Genomic DNA, 19,403 nt, shown 5'->3' with positions numbered 1-19,403 from the left:
CCCGCACCTCGACCCACAGCCAGAACAGGAACACCTGAGCCGCCGCCACCATCGCAAGCAGCCCAGGAGGAGGCATGCCACAAAGTCGTGACAGCTTTCTGAGGAGCCCCATCCCTCAGCTTTGGGGAGCACCACAAGAGCAGAAAAGGGAGAACACTAAGTAAAGTCGCAGCTTTTCATTGTTTTCTATGGCAATACAGATTTCATCAAGAGGGGACGCGCTTGGCTTAAACCTGTACTGCCTTTCACCGCTGCTGCTGAAGCAAAATCCTCGCTGCCAAATTTTACTAAAGTTTTAAAATCGTGAAACCTGTAAACTCAAAGACTTCGTTACACACGTGAAAAGCACTGAAAGGCGACAATTTCGGCCTGCCACAGCACACAGTAGTTTTAATAATAACGCCTGCAGTTTCGGTTTTCAATATACAGCTCCCACCTGAATCTTCTGCTTCACAGGACTCCCCTCCGCGCACGGCAGGGCGAAGCGAAGCCTCGTCGCGGGAAACGCTTTCCTCGCCGCCCGGGAGCGCCGCATCCCGAGGGGAGGCTGCGCGAGGGACGCGCGAGGAGGCAGAGGCTACGAGCGCTGCCGGCCGGCTGGCCGCTACGGAAAAAACACGTTCCAGCCTGCGGCAGGCCACGCGCGCCATGCGGTTTTCTTCTAAACCCCTTTTTCCACAGCGAAACGCTGTGCGTGGCAGGTTTTCCTGCGCGGCGGGCGAAGCCAGCGAGTGGGGGGCTCGCGGCGCGGCGCCCGAGCGAGGGCCGGCGACGGGCGGCGCAGGTCACCGGCGGTCCACGGCAAGTTGAAAACCGCGGCTCGAAGCGTGCGAGCGCTGGTGTCACCCATTTAGCACAGGTTTTGGAGGGGATCCCCCCCTTCCCGGGGGTGAGGGACGCGCCAACGCCGACCGCAGCCGCCCGCCCACCCCCGGCGTTTAAGGCCGCGGCGAGCGGCCGCCGGGGCCCAGGAGGCGGCGGGGGGAAGGGTCACGCGTGGGCCGCGGCGGCGCCCACGGGCCCGGCCAAGCGAGCCGACAGCGCTGCGCCCCGGGGAAGGTGGGGAGGAGGGGGGATGACAACGTGGGCGGCGAGGCCGAGCGTCCCACGGCGGCCCCGCGAGGGCAGCGCTGCGTTTTTAGGTGACGGGGGGGGGGGGGAACGCAATTTTCGGGGGGGAGAGGCGGCGCGGGCGGAGGAGAAGGAGGAGGAGGCCCCGGCCCCGGCCGCGCGTGTCCCGGCAGCGCCAGAGGGTCTCTCCCCCGCCGCCGCCCCGGCCCCGGCGCCCACCTGGTCGGCCAGCTTGAGCACCGCCATGCTGCGCGGCTCCGCAGGCGGCCGGCGAGCGCGCCCCGCGACCGGCGCTGCGGCGGCGGCGGCGGCTCCGCGCCGGCGGAGCGGGGCGGAGCCGCCCAGCCCAGCCCGCCCCGGCCCCGCCGAGCCCGCCCCGGCCCGCCCCAGGAAGCGGGGGTGGCGCCGGCCGCCTCACACGAACCGCGCTGCTGCCGCCGCCTGCCGCCGCCTTTGTTCCCTGCGGAGCGGAGCGGAGCGGAGCGGAGCGCAACCCCCCCCCCCCCCGCAGCGCCATGGCCGTGTGGGGACGGCGCCGCCCCTCCCCCCGCAGCCCTTCTCCGCGGCGGCCGTTACCGGCCGGTCATGGCGGCGCAGCCCCGCGGCCCTCCCCCTCCCACCCGCCGACAAGCAAGCCACGGCCTTGCCTGTTTATTTCAATTAATTTATCCCCGAACTAGCGAGAATCCTCACGGGGCGACGCCGAGCACAGCTGTACCGCCAAGCGCCTAAAAAAAAAAAAAAAAAAAACCCAAAAAACACAAAACACCCTCCAAATCCCTCCCTTAAGAAGTAAATTCCTTCCTGCCCCTCGCAGGTGACCAGCTGAATTTCTGCCGCAAGCTCCCTGCTGAGCACCGCGGCCACAGGGCAGAGCGGCCAGAGCCGGGGCGCCCCGGCGGTGGCGATGGCGGCCGCGGCCCCCTTCTGCCTGGCCGCAGGGAAGAGGGTTTCAGGTTGGCCCCACGCCAGCCCACGCCGCTTTGACCCTGGCTCACGGACGGGGGTAACCCTTCCCAGTTCAAACAAGGCAGGCGGCCCCTCTAGCAGAAAACCAAGGCGAGCAGGAGACAGATGTTAGTTTCAGGCTTCTGAGGCGTTATTACAAACGGGGGTTAAAAATAGCGCGCGCCTTGCAAGCACCCCTCTTGACTACGTCTATTTCGAAAGGGGCTCCACAGGCAGACTTGGTTAACGTGCATCAGTCTCTTAACGAACAACCGTCCCATCCGGGGGGAGGTTAAGCTGATGTATGCCACCTGAATAGAAATCAGCTGACGGGAAGAGCCCGGTTATTCGGAGCTAGGTAATTGGGCTAGATGCACGATAGTTTTAAAACACTTTTCCCAAGTTTTCTGCTCCCAACCAGCGCAGTCTAGTACCAGCCCCTCTTTCCTAAGCTAGGTCTGCTGTAGTAAGATGGCATCTGTGTAAGATGTCAGCTCTTGGAAAGGTCCCTCTCAGGCACGCGGTGCAGCGGAAAGTGCTGGCGTACCATACTGACAGGGCAGCATTCACTTTAAAGGCCTTATATTTATATTTACACCATCCATTTAAAATGCTGTTTGCATGAACTGCAAAGATTAGTTACAGCGCTACAACTGTTACTCACAAAGACACGTCTGGACACACGTTTGATGGCTACATTGACTAGGAAGATAGAACAATATATACCCAAGCCACATCCCCGTTTCAGTCCTCTCGGCAGCACCAACATCGTTCAAGACCGAAAGACAAGAAAGCACAGCCATCGGGCTAAACGTCACAGAATCCGGTGTTGACCCGGATCATCAGAGTTCATAAAAAGCCAAGACAAACGGATGTGTCTTACAACATACTGGGAATGAGAAGAGACTAGAATTAGCGTTTTGAGAACACCAGCTCCACACTTGGGACAGATTTTGCTCCAGGTGGTTTGCTGGAGCCAAAGAAGTCTCGACAACCTGGTAGTTAAGCCCTAGTCAATGCTAATCCCTTCGAAGTCAGCACAGCAGGTAGCCTGGAGAGGGGCCGCCGTCAGTGGCTGGCCTCATCCAGGAGCTCTCCTCCGCATCAGCAGTAGTTTCTGAGCAAACTTCAAACTTAGTCCCAGGCCATGCCGTTCAAAGGCATCAAAAATGCGACTAGTTGTGATAAGATCTGCAACGGAGACATCAGGACAACCCACAGGCAGGAAACCGTGTTGTTATTCAGTACTGTAACAGGAGGACTAGAAGGCTGTAGTGCAGAGTGTAGCAAGCCTTTGAGGTTTTGAGCTGTTTCTGAGAGTAAATGTGTGGATGCTTTCAACGCACAGAAGTTAGAGATGTCACTGGATCTTGTTAAGAATCCCAGTAGTTTTCTAGCCATTGGACAGGAAGAGGACCAAAAACAGAAAAACACAAGGATGACGCTCATGTCTACGCATAGAGGGGTAACGAACTCGTGTTTACAAAACTTAATTCCTTACAGTAAAAGTTTCTAAGATTCCTCTGAAAGTACAAACTGGAAACGATGTCCAGGTGATCTCCTCCTCTCCTGTTCACAAAATATCATAAGCAACTAAATGACCTGTCACGCAGAATCAGCTCTTTTTTCCTCCCTCCTGAGGTGTTTTACTGGCCTACCTCTTAGTCGTGACCGGTAGATAACAGTAATTTCGTATGTGTGAAATGATGCAGCATGCTAAAAAGTGCTCATCTGCTTTTTCTGTGAAGAAAGGGTTGGGCAAAAGGGCATTACAATCCAGGGCTAATTTTTCAAGGAACGGTCATCTCTGCCACTCTTAAACCTATAGCATTACGTTGCTTTTCTGTACTCACTCACTTAACAAGTGTCATCAAAACAGGTGTGCAGCAACCTTAATGGGAATATGCTGGAGCTTGTCAGATACTGTGATCTTGGATTAAAACTGCATTTGGCAGAGGAGAAAGCCCCCAGGCCACACTGGGCCCCTGACAGGGGAGCTGAAAGAAACCCAGTCGGGATGGATGGTGCTTTTGCTCCTTGCCAAGCTGTGCTCAGTCCTAATAGGATACTGTGAATCCAGTCAGACTGCTCTGAGACACAAACACCCCCTCCATTATAAATTTTAACAAGTCAAATAGGAATATGAAGCCTTGAACTTTAGCATTTAGGCAGTTTCTGACCAACAGTAAGTAGGAAATAAATTACCCTAATTATTTTGCAGTTGCCCATACTGAGACTTCTTGATCTTCTGGCCACAGTAAAATAGGTCGGTATAGGATACTGGCCTGCTCTCAGCGGCCTCTGTTTGTTTGTTTCTTTGTTTTTAATTAGAAAGACAGTTCCTCCAGTTCCTTTGGAAATTGCATGAAGGCCATTTGCTATCAGCAGTCATGTGCGCGCAGCTAGCCACTTCCTCGTTCTGATTTTGTTTCAGGAAAGCACTTAATGTACTTATCGCCACTTGTACTCAGTAAAACTCTTAGGAACGCTTAGATTTAAGCATGTGACTTCAACAGAATTTGAGCATCATCTTAAATGATCTGTCCTTTATTAAGATCTCACATACCACTTGCACCTGGCGTAGTAGTGCAAGTCTTGGTTTGGGCACTGACTTAGGAGACTCAGCCTCAGTTCTTTTTTTTTGCCACCATGTTCTTATGTGATCCCAGGTGAGTGACCTTACCTGTTTCTCAGCTTCCCGTTTGTAAGAGGGATCTCTCCTACCTTGCCAGGTGAGACACTCGGACACTGCTGGGTGAAGGACCTCAGGTAAAGGTCACTGACTGTAGCTATGAGCATCAATCACTGCTGTCACAGACTCAGCATTGTTATTTCTGGGCAGAACCAGGAATACGACATCTGGGAGCTGTACCAGAGGAAAAGAAAGCAACCTCGCTGTAATAACTGTTTGCACTGTTCTTAAATGCCACAGCCAAACGGGACACCGGTGGGAAACAGGTGAAGAGAACAAGCCCAGGAACACAGTCAGTTCCCTCTACGTGACCGTGCCTCCTGCAGCAACGCACATTCGTCTGCAAATCATCTCCTGGATCCCCACATGCGCTTCTACATCTTAGACAGGCAGATCGCTATGGTAGGCTGATGTTTCCGCAGTTCAGCAGGATGTGGTCGCTTTAAGGCAGTCAGAGCCAGATGGTGCAGGTCTGCACCACCACCCTGCTTTGCTGCACAGGGAGCAGAGGCAGGACAGAGCTCTGCTCCTTTTCACTCTCCAAAGTCAGGCCTGCTGCTGTACCTAAGCAGGGTGATCACTCACAGATGGAGGGTGCAATTGCTCCTAGATGTATGTTTGGCTCCTGTCTTGTGAAGAAAAAGCTAAAGTAAATACACTCGGCACATGTTTATTCGCCACTGTTGAGCGTGGATGAAAGACAGGCCTGATGGCAGAAGAGACATCTGTCATCTCTAACCCTTTCTGATGGCTTCAAAAGTCAAGAGTGCCTTCCTGGCCTCTAGCTGTTGCCTACCCATTAGTAGCAGCACAGATACAACCTACTGTGCTTTCTTCGCCCTTACAGACTCAGTGGGAGTCATATTAAAGAAGAGTGATGCATAAGCATCATTATGAGACTGCACCGGTAGAAACAAGCAAAATCATCCAGGGCTGCGTGCATTTGAAATAGGAGGGCAAACACTTCTGTTCAGCATTTAAAAAACAAAAAAAAAAAAAAACCAAAAAGAAAAAAGAGCCACAGTAGAAGAGTGGGCAAGCAGAACAGCAGGGACAGTAAGTAATTACTGCTGTCACCATCTCCCCCTCTGCACTGCTGCAGAGCGTGGGGGCAGCGGTGGAGCCCCTCAAGATACTGCAAGCTGGCTGTCATTACCCTCTTGAAGCCTTCTCCCTTTTGTTTTGGTATGCTTTATTTTCACAAGGCGGTATTTATTTTATTATTTTTTCCTAAGGGAGCTTTCTTCCTACTACCTCATAAAGTTAAATTTTTTTCCCTAGATCTACTTGTTTAATATTTACATGCAAAAAAGAAGTGGAAACAAAATGAATCAATCCACAGATAAGGACACAGAGGAGAAAAGAGCAGGGCACAGCAGAATCTTCTCTTATCTAAAAAATGAGGATTTCACTGACAGCAGTGGCAACAGAACTACCCCATCTGTTCTTGGAGTAATGTGTCAGTGGCCCAGGCGAACCACAGATCCCACACAAGAGACTGCAACAAAATTTTCAGCCGTTTGTCACACAGTCCCATGCTTGATTTATAAATCAAATATGTCAGCAGAAAAACGTTGATTTTCACAGGCTTTGGACAAGGTTGCACACGAAGCAAAGAGGACAGAACAAGTGAAAAAAAGCCTATGATTTATTTTTTTTGCTGCTTGTATTTCATGAAGGCAGCTAGAAAGATTTGGGTTCTTTTCCTGTTTCAGGGTTTTATTTTCTCTCTTGTGCTTTCCTCCTGTGAAATACCAAGTCTTCTGGTTCTGCTCGAAGTTTCCCTTAAGAACAAGAACACTGGACACTTCCTCCCACTCTCATACAGCTGCTGGCCTGGCTGTGGAGTCTGCTCTCTGTACTGAAACAGAGACTCTATACCAACTGTTTCTAAGGTACTGGAGTTAAAAAAGAGTGAGCAAAAACAAGTCAGGGAAGGGAAAGCTCAATATTTAATTTTCTCTTCTCAGCCCCTTTCCATTTATGGGTATATGCAAGGTCTTAAATCTCCTGTGTCATTAATCACTAGTGGAATCTTCTAGGGAAAACATGAAGAGGAGATAAAAACAAGAGAGAAGTACTTGTAGGGCTTCCGCATGCATAGTATAAGTATATATGAATATAAAGTGCTCAAATCCCTCTTTTTTTTCTCCTTGCAACTCAGGGAGGGCAGCAGTGTTTGGACTTTAAAAGCAGCATCTTCCAGTAATTATGGTTGGAAGCGATCCACTATCTTTGAAGTATTTTTTTTTTAATTTAAATCCATATTGTTCACTGACTTACATTTTAAAGTATGTCTGACCTTTCAAGAACTTAGCAAATGGACTCCGCAGGAGTCCTTCCTGTTACACTGAAGGATCCCGTGTACCCCTCTGAGTGCAATATCAGGTAATTGTGCAAGTTAATGTATCTAATAATTCACACTCACAGAAGGATGTCATTGATAGACTTCAAATGGACACTCCTGGGCAATTAGAAACACCACACCAGCCACCCTTCATTTCACCTAAATAACATGTCCTACAGCAATTAGTTATTTGTAATCCCTAGCTTCGGGGTCTGTTTCTTACTTCTGTCCTGAAGACCAAATCCACTGAAGTCTTGCATTAAACTTAAAATCTGAACTTCTAATCACAGTCACGTCAGAACATTATTATTATTTTAAAGGTAAGACAATTGGTCTTTTCGCTTCTCAGCATGTGCAGTATTCCTTTCTGCCCAGTACTAGATACAGCCAGTGGGACGCCAATGGATGCATTCCAGTAATGTAAAAACTATCAGCCAAAACAGAATTAATTCTAGGAAGAAACAGCCAGGTCAGTTGTCTAACACCAGTCATGGAAGCAAAGAGCAACCCACAAGCTAAGTTCGGTAAGACTCCACATCAGTCCATCCTCAATGGGCGGAGAGGAAGAGAGGGCCCGTTGCTGAGCCTCTGCCAGGACCTAGCAAGTCTAATCCCAGCTCTAAGAACCAGGTTATATCTGGATCTGTTCTACTAGCAAAACTCCACTCCAGAACTGTCCAAAAGCCAGCTCCAGATTTCATGCTTCAAGTCACACAAAAACAAGAAATGCTATCCCTAAAGTTGCATTTCACTAAAAGGGGTGGGGAAGCATATAGTGACATGAAGTCGACACCAAGGAGAGAACAGCACTGCAGTAGTTTCCTCTTTGATGTTAGGGTTTAACTCATAATCCAAAGGGAGGGGTTTCTTTCTCCCTTCTGTCAGAAGTTATGTGGCCAAGAGCTTTGTGGGGAGAACAATATGACAACGGATGTCAGTAACGTTATTTTTGGAGGAATGCTGGAAGTCTGGATTAAATTCAGATCTGCTGGATGAAAGCTAATGCAAACACATAAATCAGCCTAACAGACTGTAGTCCATGTTGCTTTGTGGTTAAATATAAAAACACACGCTGCACTATATATCCCCTTATAGAAAGGGAATGATACACTAGGACCTTGCAGAAAGGAGGACTGTGAAGTAAATCAATTAAAGTATCTGAATATGCTGAGCAGTGGGAGGAGCAGACCTGGAAACAGTTTGTTCTGCATTCAGAAACAAGTATATAATTTTTAAAAAGATCATGTGTTGTATCAGACTCACAGGAGTTTCTTCTTCTATCAAGAAAGCATTCTGCCAAACCCAGGTTTCATCTTGCCACTCAGTAAGAGAAAACAACATTTTGCTTCTAATACTGCTAGCCTGGTCCAACCGCAGTTTGTATCCCAGTCCTTGGCTAATGGTGTGAGCTGCACAGGACAAAGTTCCCACTCGGAAGAAGACACTTTTGGAACATGAAGAACAAATTAAATCCAGCAGCACGGTATCTAAGTTTAGCTTGACAAAGTTTTGTTTTATATATTTCACAACTGCTTTTATATATAGATGCTTTAATTTATATAGATGCTTTAATTTAATATATAGATGCTTTAATTTATGGGCAGCATTCATTCTGGAAGTGTGTGCACACGTGTGTGTGTGTGTGTGTGTGTGTGTGTGTGTGTGTCTGTATACAGTGCTTCAAATTATACACTGAAATGGGTTTATTCCTCATTCTTGCTACTTCCTGGCTAAAACTCAGGTTTACTTTTTTACAATGGTTCGTACTGTAAGCCTGAGGGAGGAAAAAAATCCATTTTTCTTTCTGTGCTTCAGTTAAAGAAGGAAATAAGTAACATGAGCCATGAAAGGACTTTGATCCAGAACTAGGGAATGTAAATGCTTTACAGATGCCAAATAAGGATGTTTCAAAAGAAAAAGAAAACAAAGCATTCTCTACCCTAACCCCTTTTCATTTCTAAACAAGGTAATGGAGGGAGAATTGTATAAGATTTTAATGCGAGCTACATTTGTCTGAACAGTTGTTCTGCTTTTGATAATTACATAAGTTCATCTGGAATACACAACTGATTGTTTTGACAGCGGCTTCTTATGTTCCTGGTAGGGGAAAAATGAATTTCTCTAGATCAGGAGTCTCTCTTAAAACCACATACAGAGTGAAGAGAAATGGGGTAAGAATCTCTCCTTAACCGCAGTGGTGTTGGTGAAAATACAACGACCTGCCTGGTGGGCAGACTGCCTGCACAACGCGTCCTAGGAGAGGGCCCAGCAGGCACCAACAGTGGCAAAAGCCCACGAAGAAAACACCCTGCATGGGAAGAGCCCATGGTTAACCAATTTTATTTATAATAGCTTTTTGAATAGTGCATGACCCTGGCCTGTCTTACAAACAGCATCAACATCGGTTCGCCTTTATGTTCTTTACCAAAACCCAGCCCTCGTGGGTAAGAACTGCCGAGAGTCTTCAACAAGCAAATGAAAAAGATCCAACTGACTGAAACTGGAAGTGTTTCCAACTAAACCCTGCTTTCCTTTTTAAGAAATAAGAAGCTTGCTCTCCATTTATGTGTATGGGGAAAAAGGAAGGTAATGCTTCCCCTCCGCCCCATTCAAATCCATTTTAACTGGATTTGTCTTTCACTACAGAATCCTTTTAGAGTCCATACAACGTGAATATCAGCTCTGTGTTTGAAAAAATAAGGTTAAGTATCCTTTAAGGACGCAGAACAACAGTTAAAGTTCTTTCAGCGTTGTATACTGTTAAGCATGCTTTTTGCACAATATTTTGACTCAGCAATGGCTGGATTAAATAACACACAGCACGCATGCTTTGTTCCAAGATAACAATCTATGGATTCAGCCCATACGGATGGGCCCTGCACTTGCATGAGGCTTCAAGGACACTAGTAAGATTCTGCATGAGCGCAGCTGATTTCCCTGGTCCTCTTGCAAGATCAGAAGATTGGGTCAATGGCTGCGCTCCAGATAACGTCTCTATTAGCACGTCCAGCCACAGGCACAGATACAGCTACGAGGATTGAGCGGGTCAGAAATACTCTGGCTTTGAAGTGGATGATAGAGCTGCCTCTCTCCTCTCTAACTCTGCGACTCCCAGAACAGGATGAGGACGCGGGGACACCCTGCAGGTGGGAAAGCAGTGCCATGAAGCAGCCGGTGTTCAGCACAGGGGCTGAACAACAGAGATCAGAAATGTCAAACCTACACCTTTGGAGAACTGCAAAGTAAAGCGCTCATTTAGTTACCCCTGGAACGCAGCTGTGCCAATTTAGCAGGAAACAACATATCTGCTTGTTCACTTCACATTAAAAACATATTTGTGCTTGTATCCTACCGCTGACGATTTAATAGTGCGTTTACCTCTTAACCGTGACGTCCAGCCAAGGTAGCGGTAATTAATACTTACAACAAACAACCTGTTACGAGTAAAGCCACTATCGCACAACACTTCCTGGCAGGTTTTGCAGTCCCCGTAGTCAGGATAGCAGTTCAGAGATTCCATGACTTTCTCTGTGTTGGCTACGTAGGAAACTTAATTTTCCAACCAGTATGTTATGGATCCAGACAGACTTGCCTGAAAACGAGGAGAAGGACGTGGTCAGAGAGGCAGGAAAAGCTGAGCTCATATTACTAGAGCGCTCTCCACTAAACGGCAACATCTTGAACCAGTATGCCAAGTAGGGCAGACCGGGTTTAATCATGACAGACTGCAGTTCAGCGTGAGACTCCTTGCTAAGTCCTCCATGTCACACTGCCGATTTGCGAAGGGCGTAAGAGAGCTGACAGCAGGCTGTGCTCTTCCTTTTCAGCCTCAGAACAGATGGCCCCAGCTCACTCCAGCAACTCTGCTCAGCTGATACGGAAAAGAAACACTAAGAAATGTTCTTAACGCGGCCAACAAGATCCAGCAGAGCATTGGGAAGGGAAGGAGACCTGTCTGCTCGCGACAGCCTCGTGTTTGGAAAGCGTTGTTCGGCCGTAGTAAACAGCACCAGCTGGGCTCTCAGATGTCTTCCTGTGGGCAGACTGCTGGGAGTAATCCACAGCCTAAATGGGCCTGGCAATAATTTACGCTAGATGCAAATAGATGTTTACGTTTTCAACAGCTATTAGATGGAAATATTTGTTCTTAGACTACTTGAATATTAGGGAGAATAAAACAGACTGATCGGCTTCAATGTCAAGGGGAGAAGGAAAAGGAGGGGGTTGCAAGTAAGGAATACAATGGTAAAAGCAGGATCACCAGAAAAAAAAAAAACAAGTTCCCTTTCACCCCAGCACCACAGGCCAGTCAAGTTACCGTTGTTTGGTAGTATCAATCATTAAATTAGCAACAGTAGCATCCTAAAACAAGGTGCTTGTGCCACCCACAAAGGTGGCTTAATCCCCAGCATGCCAAAATCTTACCACAGACTTTCCCGAAATCAGCAAGATTTGTGACATTGGCAGGAATATTCCTCTGCAGCGCCTCGCATCAGAGATCCTAAGGAGTTTTGCGAGCGGGACGAGCATTACAACCTCTTGTTTTGCCAGTGAGAAAACCAAGGCACAGGAAGTACCTTTCTTTGCCCAGAGCAGCCCTCAGCAGGCCAGGGGCCAAGCGGGGCTCAGACACCGTCCCAGGCCCTGGGGCACCACTGGGGCTGCCAAGTGCAGCATGCAGGAAGTCGCTCCCCAGCAGCCATCCTGCAGCCCTAACACCGCGTTGGGGAAACGGCGCGCTTCAGCGGCAAACACTAGCGTCTTCCCACAGCCCTGTCCTTGCATTGAAAGTGCCACCCCGCAGAGAGGCCTGGTGGTTGAAACAGAACAGAGAACTTCACAAAGTAACTGCATGCAGTGCATGCACGGATAAAGCACAAGAGAATAGCAGATAAAAATAATAATTTGCATGCCAAATCCTTTTCCCTCCTCTCCTCTTTTGGAGATCAGTGCTTTATCCCCTCCCTGCCTCTCCTACTCACAGCAGCCGCCCTTGGACGAAGGTAACTACCGTCCTGTAATTCACTGCAAGGTTGCTTTAACTCCCCTCAGACTGGTTTCAGTGAACTGATACTGAACATCACAATTTCTGTTGTACTGGAAAGTCTAGCAACAGAGTCACTGCTCAAACCCCGTGGCACAACCAGAAGTCTCAGTATCCACTACCGTGCTTTAATCATTATGCGTCGCTCCTTCTATTTGCACCTAGACTTTCCCCGATTTCAAGAGGGTATATCAAACAGCTTTTGACAGGGCAACACTCAAGGTGCGTGATGTAAAATGATGGAAGGAAAGTATCAACTGCAAAAGGAAATATATTCTAGGATAAACGAGAAAGCACCTAAGGTAAGCATACTGATAAGCTGGTACTTCAAGCAAAGTCCAGGATTACTACCTTGTTTTGTCCACGAGTGAGTTTGTTTTGTTTTTAAGCCATATAAATCAGATGGGAGATGATTAAAAAAAGTGATCCAGGTTTATAGTATAGACCCAGAAAAAAGGAAAAGCTGTATGAGTAAAACAATGTAAGAATTGAACAGATTAAAAAAAATGTGTGAAATAAAAAGTTAAAACTAACTGCTCATCTACTGGGGTGTTAAGAGAGAAAGGGAGAGGTGTCCGGTGCCAGAACTTTTGGTTATCAAAAGAGCACATGGTCCTGAAATAGGGGAAATAAATAAAAAACACCTGTGTTTACAGTAAGATGATTTGCAAGCGACAAACAATGGTAGCAGAGGCATTACAGTCAGATGCATGTTAATTCCTATGGGGGAAAAAATACAATCTGTAATGGCAAAACTCGGAAGCAGGGAAGCCCCAAAAAATCCGAAGGAAGCAAGAAAAGAGGTAAAAAACCTTTAACAGATGTGTCAGGAAGTTCTCTGACAGCTGAGCTGCGCAGGAAGCCTCACCACGACTGCCAGAGGGCAGGTGTCTGTATCGCAGCAGCATCCCGCACAGCCCCTTGCTGGAGGTCTCCGACGCAAGAGAAGAAAGCCTTACACCTCTTGCCGAGACAGTGATTAAGAATAATCCAGTCAAAACGGGCACAACCCAAACAACTAGCGATAAGAGCTAAAATGGAAGAGAATTTTTTCCGCTGCAGTAGAGTGCACGTCCCAGACTACTACTGTGACTACGGAGACCCACTGTATAGGAGCAGTTCAGCTGGTTTTGCTACGCTGGGCGAAGAATGAAGATTAAGAATCCCAGGACTGGGAAAGAAACGCACATCCAAAATAAGATTTTGAAGGGCAGAGGACTGTGTTACACAATGGCAGTGCACCATCGTGAAGGATGCAGAGCTGGCAGCTGACAAGCCGTCCGTCAGGAGCAGCAGACTTGAAACGTTAATTAACACCAGCAGAATAACCGACCTGCTAAAACATAACAGCTCCAACAAGTTTGTACTGTGGGCCCATCCCCGGTGGCTGTAACACCCAAGAGCTACCTCAACACAAAGAATTAGCAAAAGACAGAAAGAAAAACTGGCAGTAGGAGAAAAAGCAAGCTGTACCTCAGGAGCGTACACGTGTTTCTGAATTGCACATGGGCAACTAAGGAAGTATTCACGTTGAGGAGCTATTCTCCCACCTTCAGACAGTGGTTCAGGGAAAGATCTTTACGAAGGCTTATGCGATTACTAATTCTAACTATTCCTATAAATATTGTGTAAATTATTTCCAAATGCTGTCCTATGCATATAATACACTCTTGTGGGTGAACTTTGCAGGAACATTTCACTGAAATCTTACAAAACAACAAAATCCAAACAGACACAGGATGGTAATGACTAGCAAAGAAGCATTTTGGTCAAAGATAGACTTGTTTCTCAGCTCACTGGCACCTTCCGCAGAATACCCAAGTATAGTCAACCAAAAGCTGAGCAAAAATAAGGCTGCGTTTCTTGTGGGACTCTTTGCCAGCTGCTGCCCCAGGGCTATCGTACAACACCCGTGCGGCTGGTAGCCGATTCCCAACCATACATACTGCAGCACAGTATATGTGCAGACAAGGGAAACTTTTCTTGGAAATACACTACTTAAGATTAACTACGCTTTGAATCAAGTCGCTGAGAAAAAGTACATTTTGCCTTAATTCCAACAAGTTTTGGAACATGCGTTTAAGAGTGTGTTAGCCTGCACAGGCAAAAGGGATCAACAAGCGCCTTTAGCTTTAATTTAGATACGAAGCAGGAAGGGCGGTTACTTGGAGGATGCTGCGGAGTCCGTCAAGAAGCTCCTCAGCTGCCGCCCGAAAGCGCTTCTCCAGTCGCGGCTGTGAACAGCAGGGGAGACGCGGGGCCCGGCTGCCAGCACCAGCCCCACGCTGGGGCAGCGCGCGCCGGGGAGCCTCGTCTCCAGGGCCGACAGCCACGCTGGCCATGGGTCCCGTCACTGCAGGAGGCAGCGGGTACAACAGAGAGCTTTGCAGAGCTTTAACAGCAATTTTGGTCGTATTGCCAACTTAGTAACAAAACATCACTATAGCTTGTCACTGCAAAGATGTGTTTACCGCTTTGAAGAAAGGAACAAAAATTAGCTTATTTGCAAAGTGTTTTATCTCGAGTTTTCTAAGCTTTAAATGAAAGCTGTATCTGAAAAATGGTAATTGTGTTAAATGGTAATTTATTTTGTCATTTTATTCTACAGATGCCTTAAGTTTATCATGACTATAAGTTTTTTTAAAGATACTGACACAAGATTGTTACTATCATGCAAGTATCATGTAAGAATAGTATTGCAACATTTAACAGTAATATTTGTATGCGGCTGAATGCCTAATACATACTACAGCGTACACTACAAAAGTTTCTGCCTGCTCTCACTGGGTATTACGTACCTTACAATCTTGTCAAAATTAACCAAGGGTAGAGCGTTACAGAAATTTCTGGCTGTGTTTCAGCAGGGTTTTAAAGACAAATGTGTTCATCACCATGTTCGTTCTGTGGAAACATGAACAGATACATTCACAGAAACATCTGCAAACAAATGTCGGGAATAATTTAATTATTTTGTATGTACTTATTTGTATTAAAGGAGGAAGTAGCCTTTTTGGAAGGTCATTCCTTTGGTCTTAAATTCAAACTCAAGCCACCTGGTTTTCATTTCCTGGCCAATCCCTTCTGTCTCAGCTGCACACTGTGCTAAAAACAAAGACTCTATTCTTTAATTGTGAATATCAGACGCCTTTAACCTTCATTCTGTTGCTAGTGCCTTGGAATGTGAAAAAGCTAATATACAATATCCTCTTTTATTAGCTAAAATAATAAACGGTCAGTTCCACTGCTTTCATCGGCTGGGCTCAAGATCCACGGGTCCTTGGAGATTTAGACTTTGACAGAGACAAAAATGTAAGACTTTCAAATCACAATCACAGTATTTGAAAACAGTTCTGTTCTACTGTTTTGGATGACAGGCGTGGATTGAAGGTCACTATTTTTAAGGTTACTTAAGAAGATGTTGGAAATAAGCTACCTTCTCACCCTTCAGCAGTTAACTGCCATCACATCTGGTCTCAATCAAAAACCAGTAATCAGCTACAATCAGCCTATTCAGAGGTTTGTATCATGTATGGTTTTCACACACACACACAAAAAAAAAAAAAAAATAGAGAGCATTAAGACCAGTGAGAGAAGGCATTCTTCAGGGAGAAATGCAAGAAGCCAGAGGAAATGGAGGGGAACTTGTACAGCTCATTGAATCAAAGTTTATTAGCCAGTTAAGTGCACAGGATGACTGCTAGTATAACAGAGAGATATATTAATGCATCCATGGAAAGGAAACACCTGAATATGAGGGTGATCGAACCGTCTCCTATTTGAAAAATGAAAAGAGATTCAGAGCAAGTGAACAAATGGATGTAGACTCCCAGGAAGATTTTGGGGGGGGGGGGGGTGTTTCTTTCCATCAAGAAAGCAAGCTTCCAGAAAGCCCGAAACCCTCGTGATCGCTGTCAAGAGGGGACGCAGTAACTGACTTGAGACACCTGTCTGATCCAATCTTAGCATAAGGAGATCCAGTGTCATTTCGTTTGTTGATTCTCCCATTTATTTGCTGCCTTCTATAAAACATTTGTTGCTGTGCTCCTTGAATTAAAAATAAAAATAAAAATCACTTATGCCTGCCAGAACATTCAGCCTGGGGCTTGAGCTAAGAGCGACCAAAGCGTAGGTGCCCCGGGACAAGGCGCTCCTCACTCGAGGGTGCGCCGAGTCCCTTCCCCAGGGTCCCGGGCACCCGAACCCGCGGGGACGGCCCGCTCCAGCTGCAGGGTGCAGCCAGAGGGGACCGGGGCAGGCTGCAGCGCAAACTGCCTGGGCCGGGGAGGGCTGGCCCCAGCAGCAGCTGAAACCTCTTCCGGCAGCTGCCGGCGAGGCCAAAGGCCTTCCAGCACGCAGTAGTACATCAGCGCACACGTTTATGCTTTGGATCGCAGGGAGCGTTGCGTTCACCTTTACCCTTCTTTAATCTAATGGCAAAGAGCGAGATTCCACAGTTGGCTCACAGATGTACATTAAATAACAGCAATCACTTCACTCGCGCATCGACACGTCCCACATTCAGCCAAGAGCCACACGTTTGAAAGCTGCTCCCCCTCCCACACCAGCTTTTAGCAGAGCGGGTATTCATCACAGCAGCTTCAGCAGGGAGAGCTGGGGCTGCCTAGCTTGGGAGAAAAACGTTTAAGAGAATAACTGGACCGTGACGTCTGAAATTTGACTTCGCAATAGTCATCGCACCAAAAGATTTAAGAGCGTGGCCTTAAAAGACAAACTTGTGAAAGGTAACCAAGAACTAAGTTTCACCATGTAATTTCTGGGAGTCACATGGATGTAAAATTGATAGAGAAAATACTTTACTTCGGTTTGTCTGGCAAGCTACTAAACAGAATATATGCAACAGTGATAACAGTAAACCCTGCTAAGGTTACCTAGCATTTATTGTCAAGACCAGTTTCAGTTCATTATGACCATATCAAGCTCTAACCTTTCTTGACATGTTCGAAGCTACCTCTTACTGAACTATTGTTTTAGAGAGTAGAACTCTCTTCACAGATAAGAACGAAACAGCAGAAGCCAACTTTTTGCCAACTTTTAAAGAGTCTCATATGCAATTTTACTTAAAAACGATCACATCTACATTTTGCTGTAAATGCTTCAGATTTTTCAAAACATTTATGCTGGGCACCAAGCTTCTGTTCTTGTGCAAAAACTGCCCCTGCTTTGGCAATTGCAGGGCCTCAGGAAAAAAAAAAAAAAAGGTAAATTGGAAATTACTGTATGCCTGTAATGACAGTTGCCAATGCATTTCATTGGTATTTGCAAACCTTTAGCTACTAACCTAAAATTGGCAACTTGCTCTCGAGCAGGAAGATCTGCTGTGCTTCAGGGTGAGCTTTCCAGCGTTGCTTCCTGAGGGTACCCACATAACAGCGCCACAAGAAATCTCCTACTGGCATTTCAGTAACTTTCTGGCATGCCGTTTCCTTGTCTTGCCAGGAACACCTCAGCAGCTCATCTGACCTGGAAAAGCAAGCTTAGGCCCCCCCCAACTCCAGCAATGACTCTGCTATAGGATCAAGAAACTGAATGTGAAAAACCACCCAAGAGGCCTGATAGAAACCAGGAGGAGGTATGTGAGCACAGGGGAGAGAGGGCCAAGGCAGGCGAGGTCGACGCCACGAGGCACAAGGTGGGTTCAAAGGGATCAGAAGAGCAGGACTGCGGGGAAGTGAAATGTGTGTGTGAAATATAGCAGGAGAGACAGAGGTGCAGAGGCAACAAAATCTCACTATAAGGGAACATAACATCTGGGAGACATTAGCTCATCTTTTGCTGCTCTAAGAAAATAGCTCGGATACAACAGCATGGCATAACTGTTCCCAATCTTTAAGACTACCATACCTTAAGGATAATTGCCAGCTACAGCTCATTTTAGCCCCGTCAGCTCAGGTTTATGTTTTGATGCAGAAGTTCAGACTTAAAGATCATGCAAATATAGGTACCAAAGACTTGCATCCTTTTTTTTTTCCTCCATTAAAACAAAAAGACAAAAAAAACAAAGTTGCAAGAACTACTTTATACTGTAAAAATCAATTATTTTAAATTAGGAAAAGCCCAAGGTAGTATTGCTTATGCACCCTTAAATCACTGTCCCTTAGCAAATGCATGATTGTAATCGATTTCAAAAAAATAAATACAGAAATTACAAACCAGTTTTTTTCCTATAGGCCCCTCTGCCTCATTCAGCATACGGGAAGGACCTGCTTAGAAGAGGGATTGTTGTCAGCAGGGCTCTTGTCCACAGAATTTCTTGTGCAATTCACTGAGAAAGTTAGGAGTTGTAGGTAAATCCAGAAGCTAAAGGAGTGGTGGTGGTGGTGAAACTCGGTTCCCTTTTTGAAGAAATCTAAATAAGGAATACGAGAGACACTCGGGACATTGAGATTTTATGCCTGCAGCTCCACTTCCCAGACACCACACAGTAACTCTGTAGCAAGGTCAACTTTTCAGTTGCCAAATCATGGTATGTTTCCCACTTTATGAATGAGCAGCAATGCAGGAGAAGTGCATCTTTTGTTCACTTAGCCAAATCTATTTTTTCTATATTAATGGTATAACTAATTATTCATCAATGGAATTTAAATAGCACTGACCTAATCTTTCCATTCTCTTCAGCAGACTTTGCTCTTTGTTGTCCAGAGTTAGGAATCTGCAGACCAACAGCAGCCATCATTTCAGAGTAATGTTTTCCTTCTCACGTTTATCTTAACTGATTTTGATTTGTACTGGGAAAAAAAAAAAGTATTCGTCCATAGATGGATGGATGGATGGATACCATGCAAGTATACACAATCCACCTAAAGTTACCTAAGCCCCGGTATCCTTAACTCACTGCTACCTAAAAAGGCTGTGATAATCCAAGTCAGTATTATGTTGAAAATTTCCCACTTCATCTAATACTTGGTTACTCAGAGGCTTTCATGATATTTAGATAACCAAGGTAAAACTATGCAAGAAATACACAGAATCTGACATTCACACCAAAATCATTTTCCCAGGGCTTGGAAAAGCACCCGCAAAAGAGCAATGCTAGCATGGCTTCACAACGATGGTTTCTGGTTAAATTGTACCTCCATTGACCCAGTTTTCTCACAACACCAAAGCTATGATCTTTTTACTCTGCCACAATGACATTCAACTTTCATTTTAAGAGAGCGTCAACCAAAAGAAATCAGTTATTTGCGTTTGTACAATCTTAGACATTAGAGTGGCACTACAAGTGAATATATATTTACCATAAGCTGAAATTCATGTGTATTTAGGTTGTGAAGGTTTTTAAT

The 19,403-nt window shown here is 46.3% G+C and overlaps 1 protein-coding gene and 1 long non-coding RNA gene across 10 annotated transcripts in view; both read right to left on the bottom strand.

The window, feature by feature from the left end:
* The window catches only part of ANKRD44 (ankyrin repeat domain 44), a 142,530-nt gene extending 141,136 nt beyond the window's left edge, over positions 1 to 1,394 (bottom strand). For 4 of the 9 annotated variants that reach the window (XM_068948249.1, XM_068948253.1, XM_068948256.1 and 1 more), the window contains exon 1: positions 437 to 630. In XM_068948249.1, coding sequence (XP_068804350.1) covers positions 437 to 535 — 99 coding nt within the window. In that variant the 5' untranslated portion in view covers positions 536 to 630. Of the gene's footprint in view, positions 1 to 436; positions 631 to 1,290 lie in introns of those variants that run through there. The other 5 variants (XM_068948251.1, XM_068948252.1, XM_068948258.1 and 2 more) reach the window with 4 other exon arrangements.
* A 309-nt stretch (positions 1,395 to 1,703) lies between these two features.
* Positions 1,704 to 18,843, bottom strand: LOC104148329 (uncharacterized). The gene is made up of 4 exons (XR_011141851.1): positions 18,717 to 18,843; positions 18,274 to 18,469; positions 17,402 to 18,091; positions 1,704 to 15,003 (listed from the first exon to the last, which is right to left on the bottom strand). It is a non-coding gene; the product is annotated as an uncharacterized lncRNA (long non-coding RNA).
* Positions 18,844 to 19,403: the final 560 nt, after the last annotated feature.

The sequence above is a fragment of the Struthio camelus genome, chromosome 6 (genome assembly GCF_040807025.1).
Source record: "Struthio camelus isolate bStrCam1 chromosome 6, bStrCam1.hap1, whole genome shotgun sequence".
NCBI lineage: Eukaryota > Metazoa > Chordata > Aves > Struthioniformes > Struthionidae > Struthio > Struthio camelus.
The sequence above is the reverse complement of the archived record's forward strand: the minus strand, read 5'-3'. Positions and strand labels throughout refer to the sequence as shown.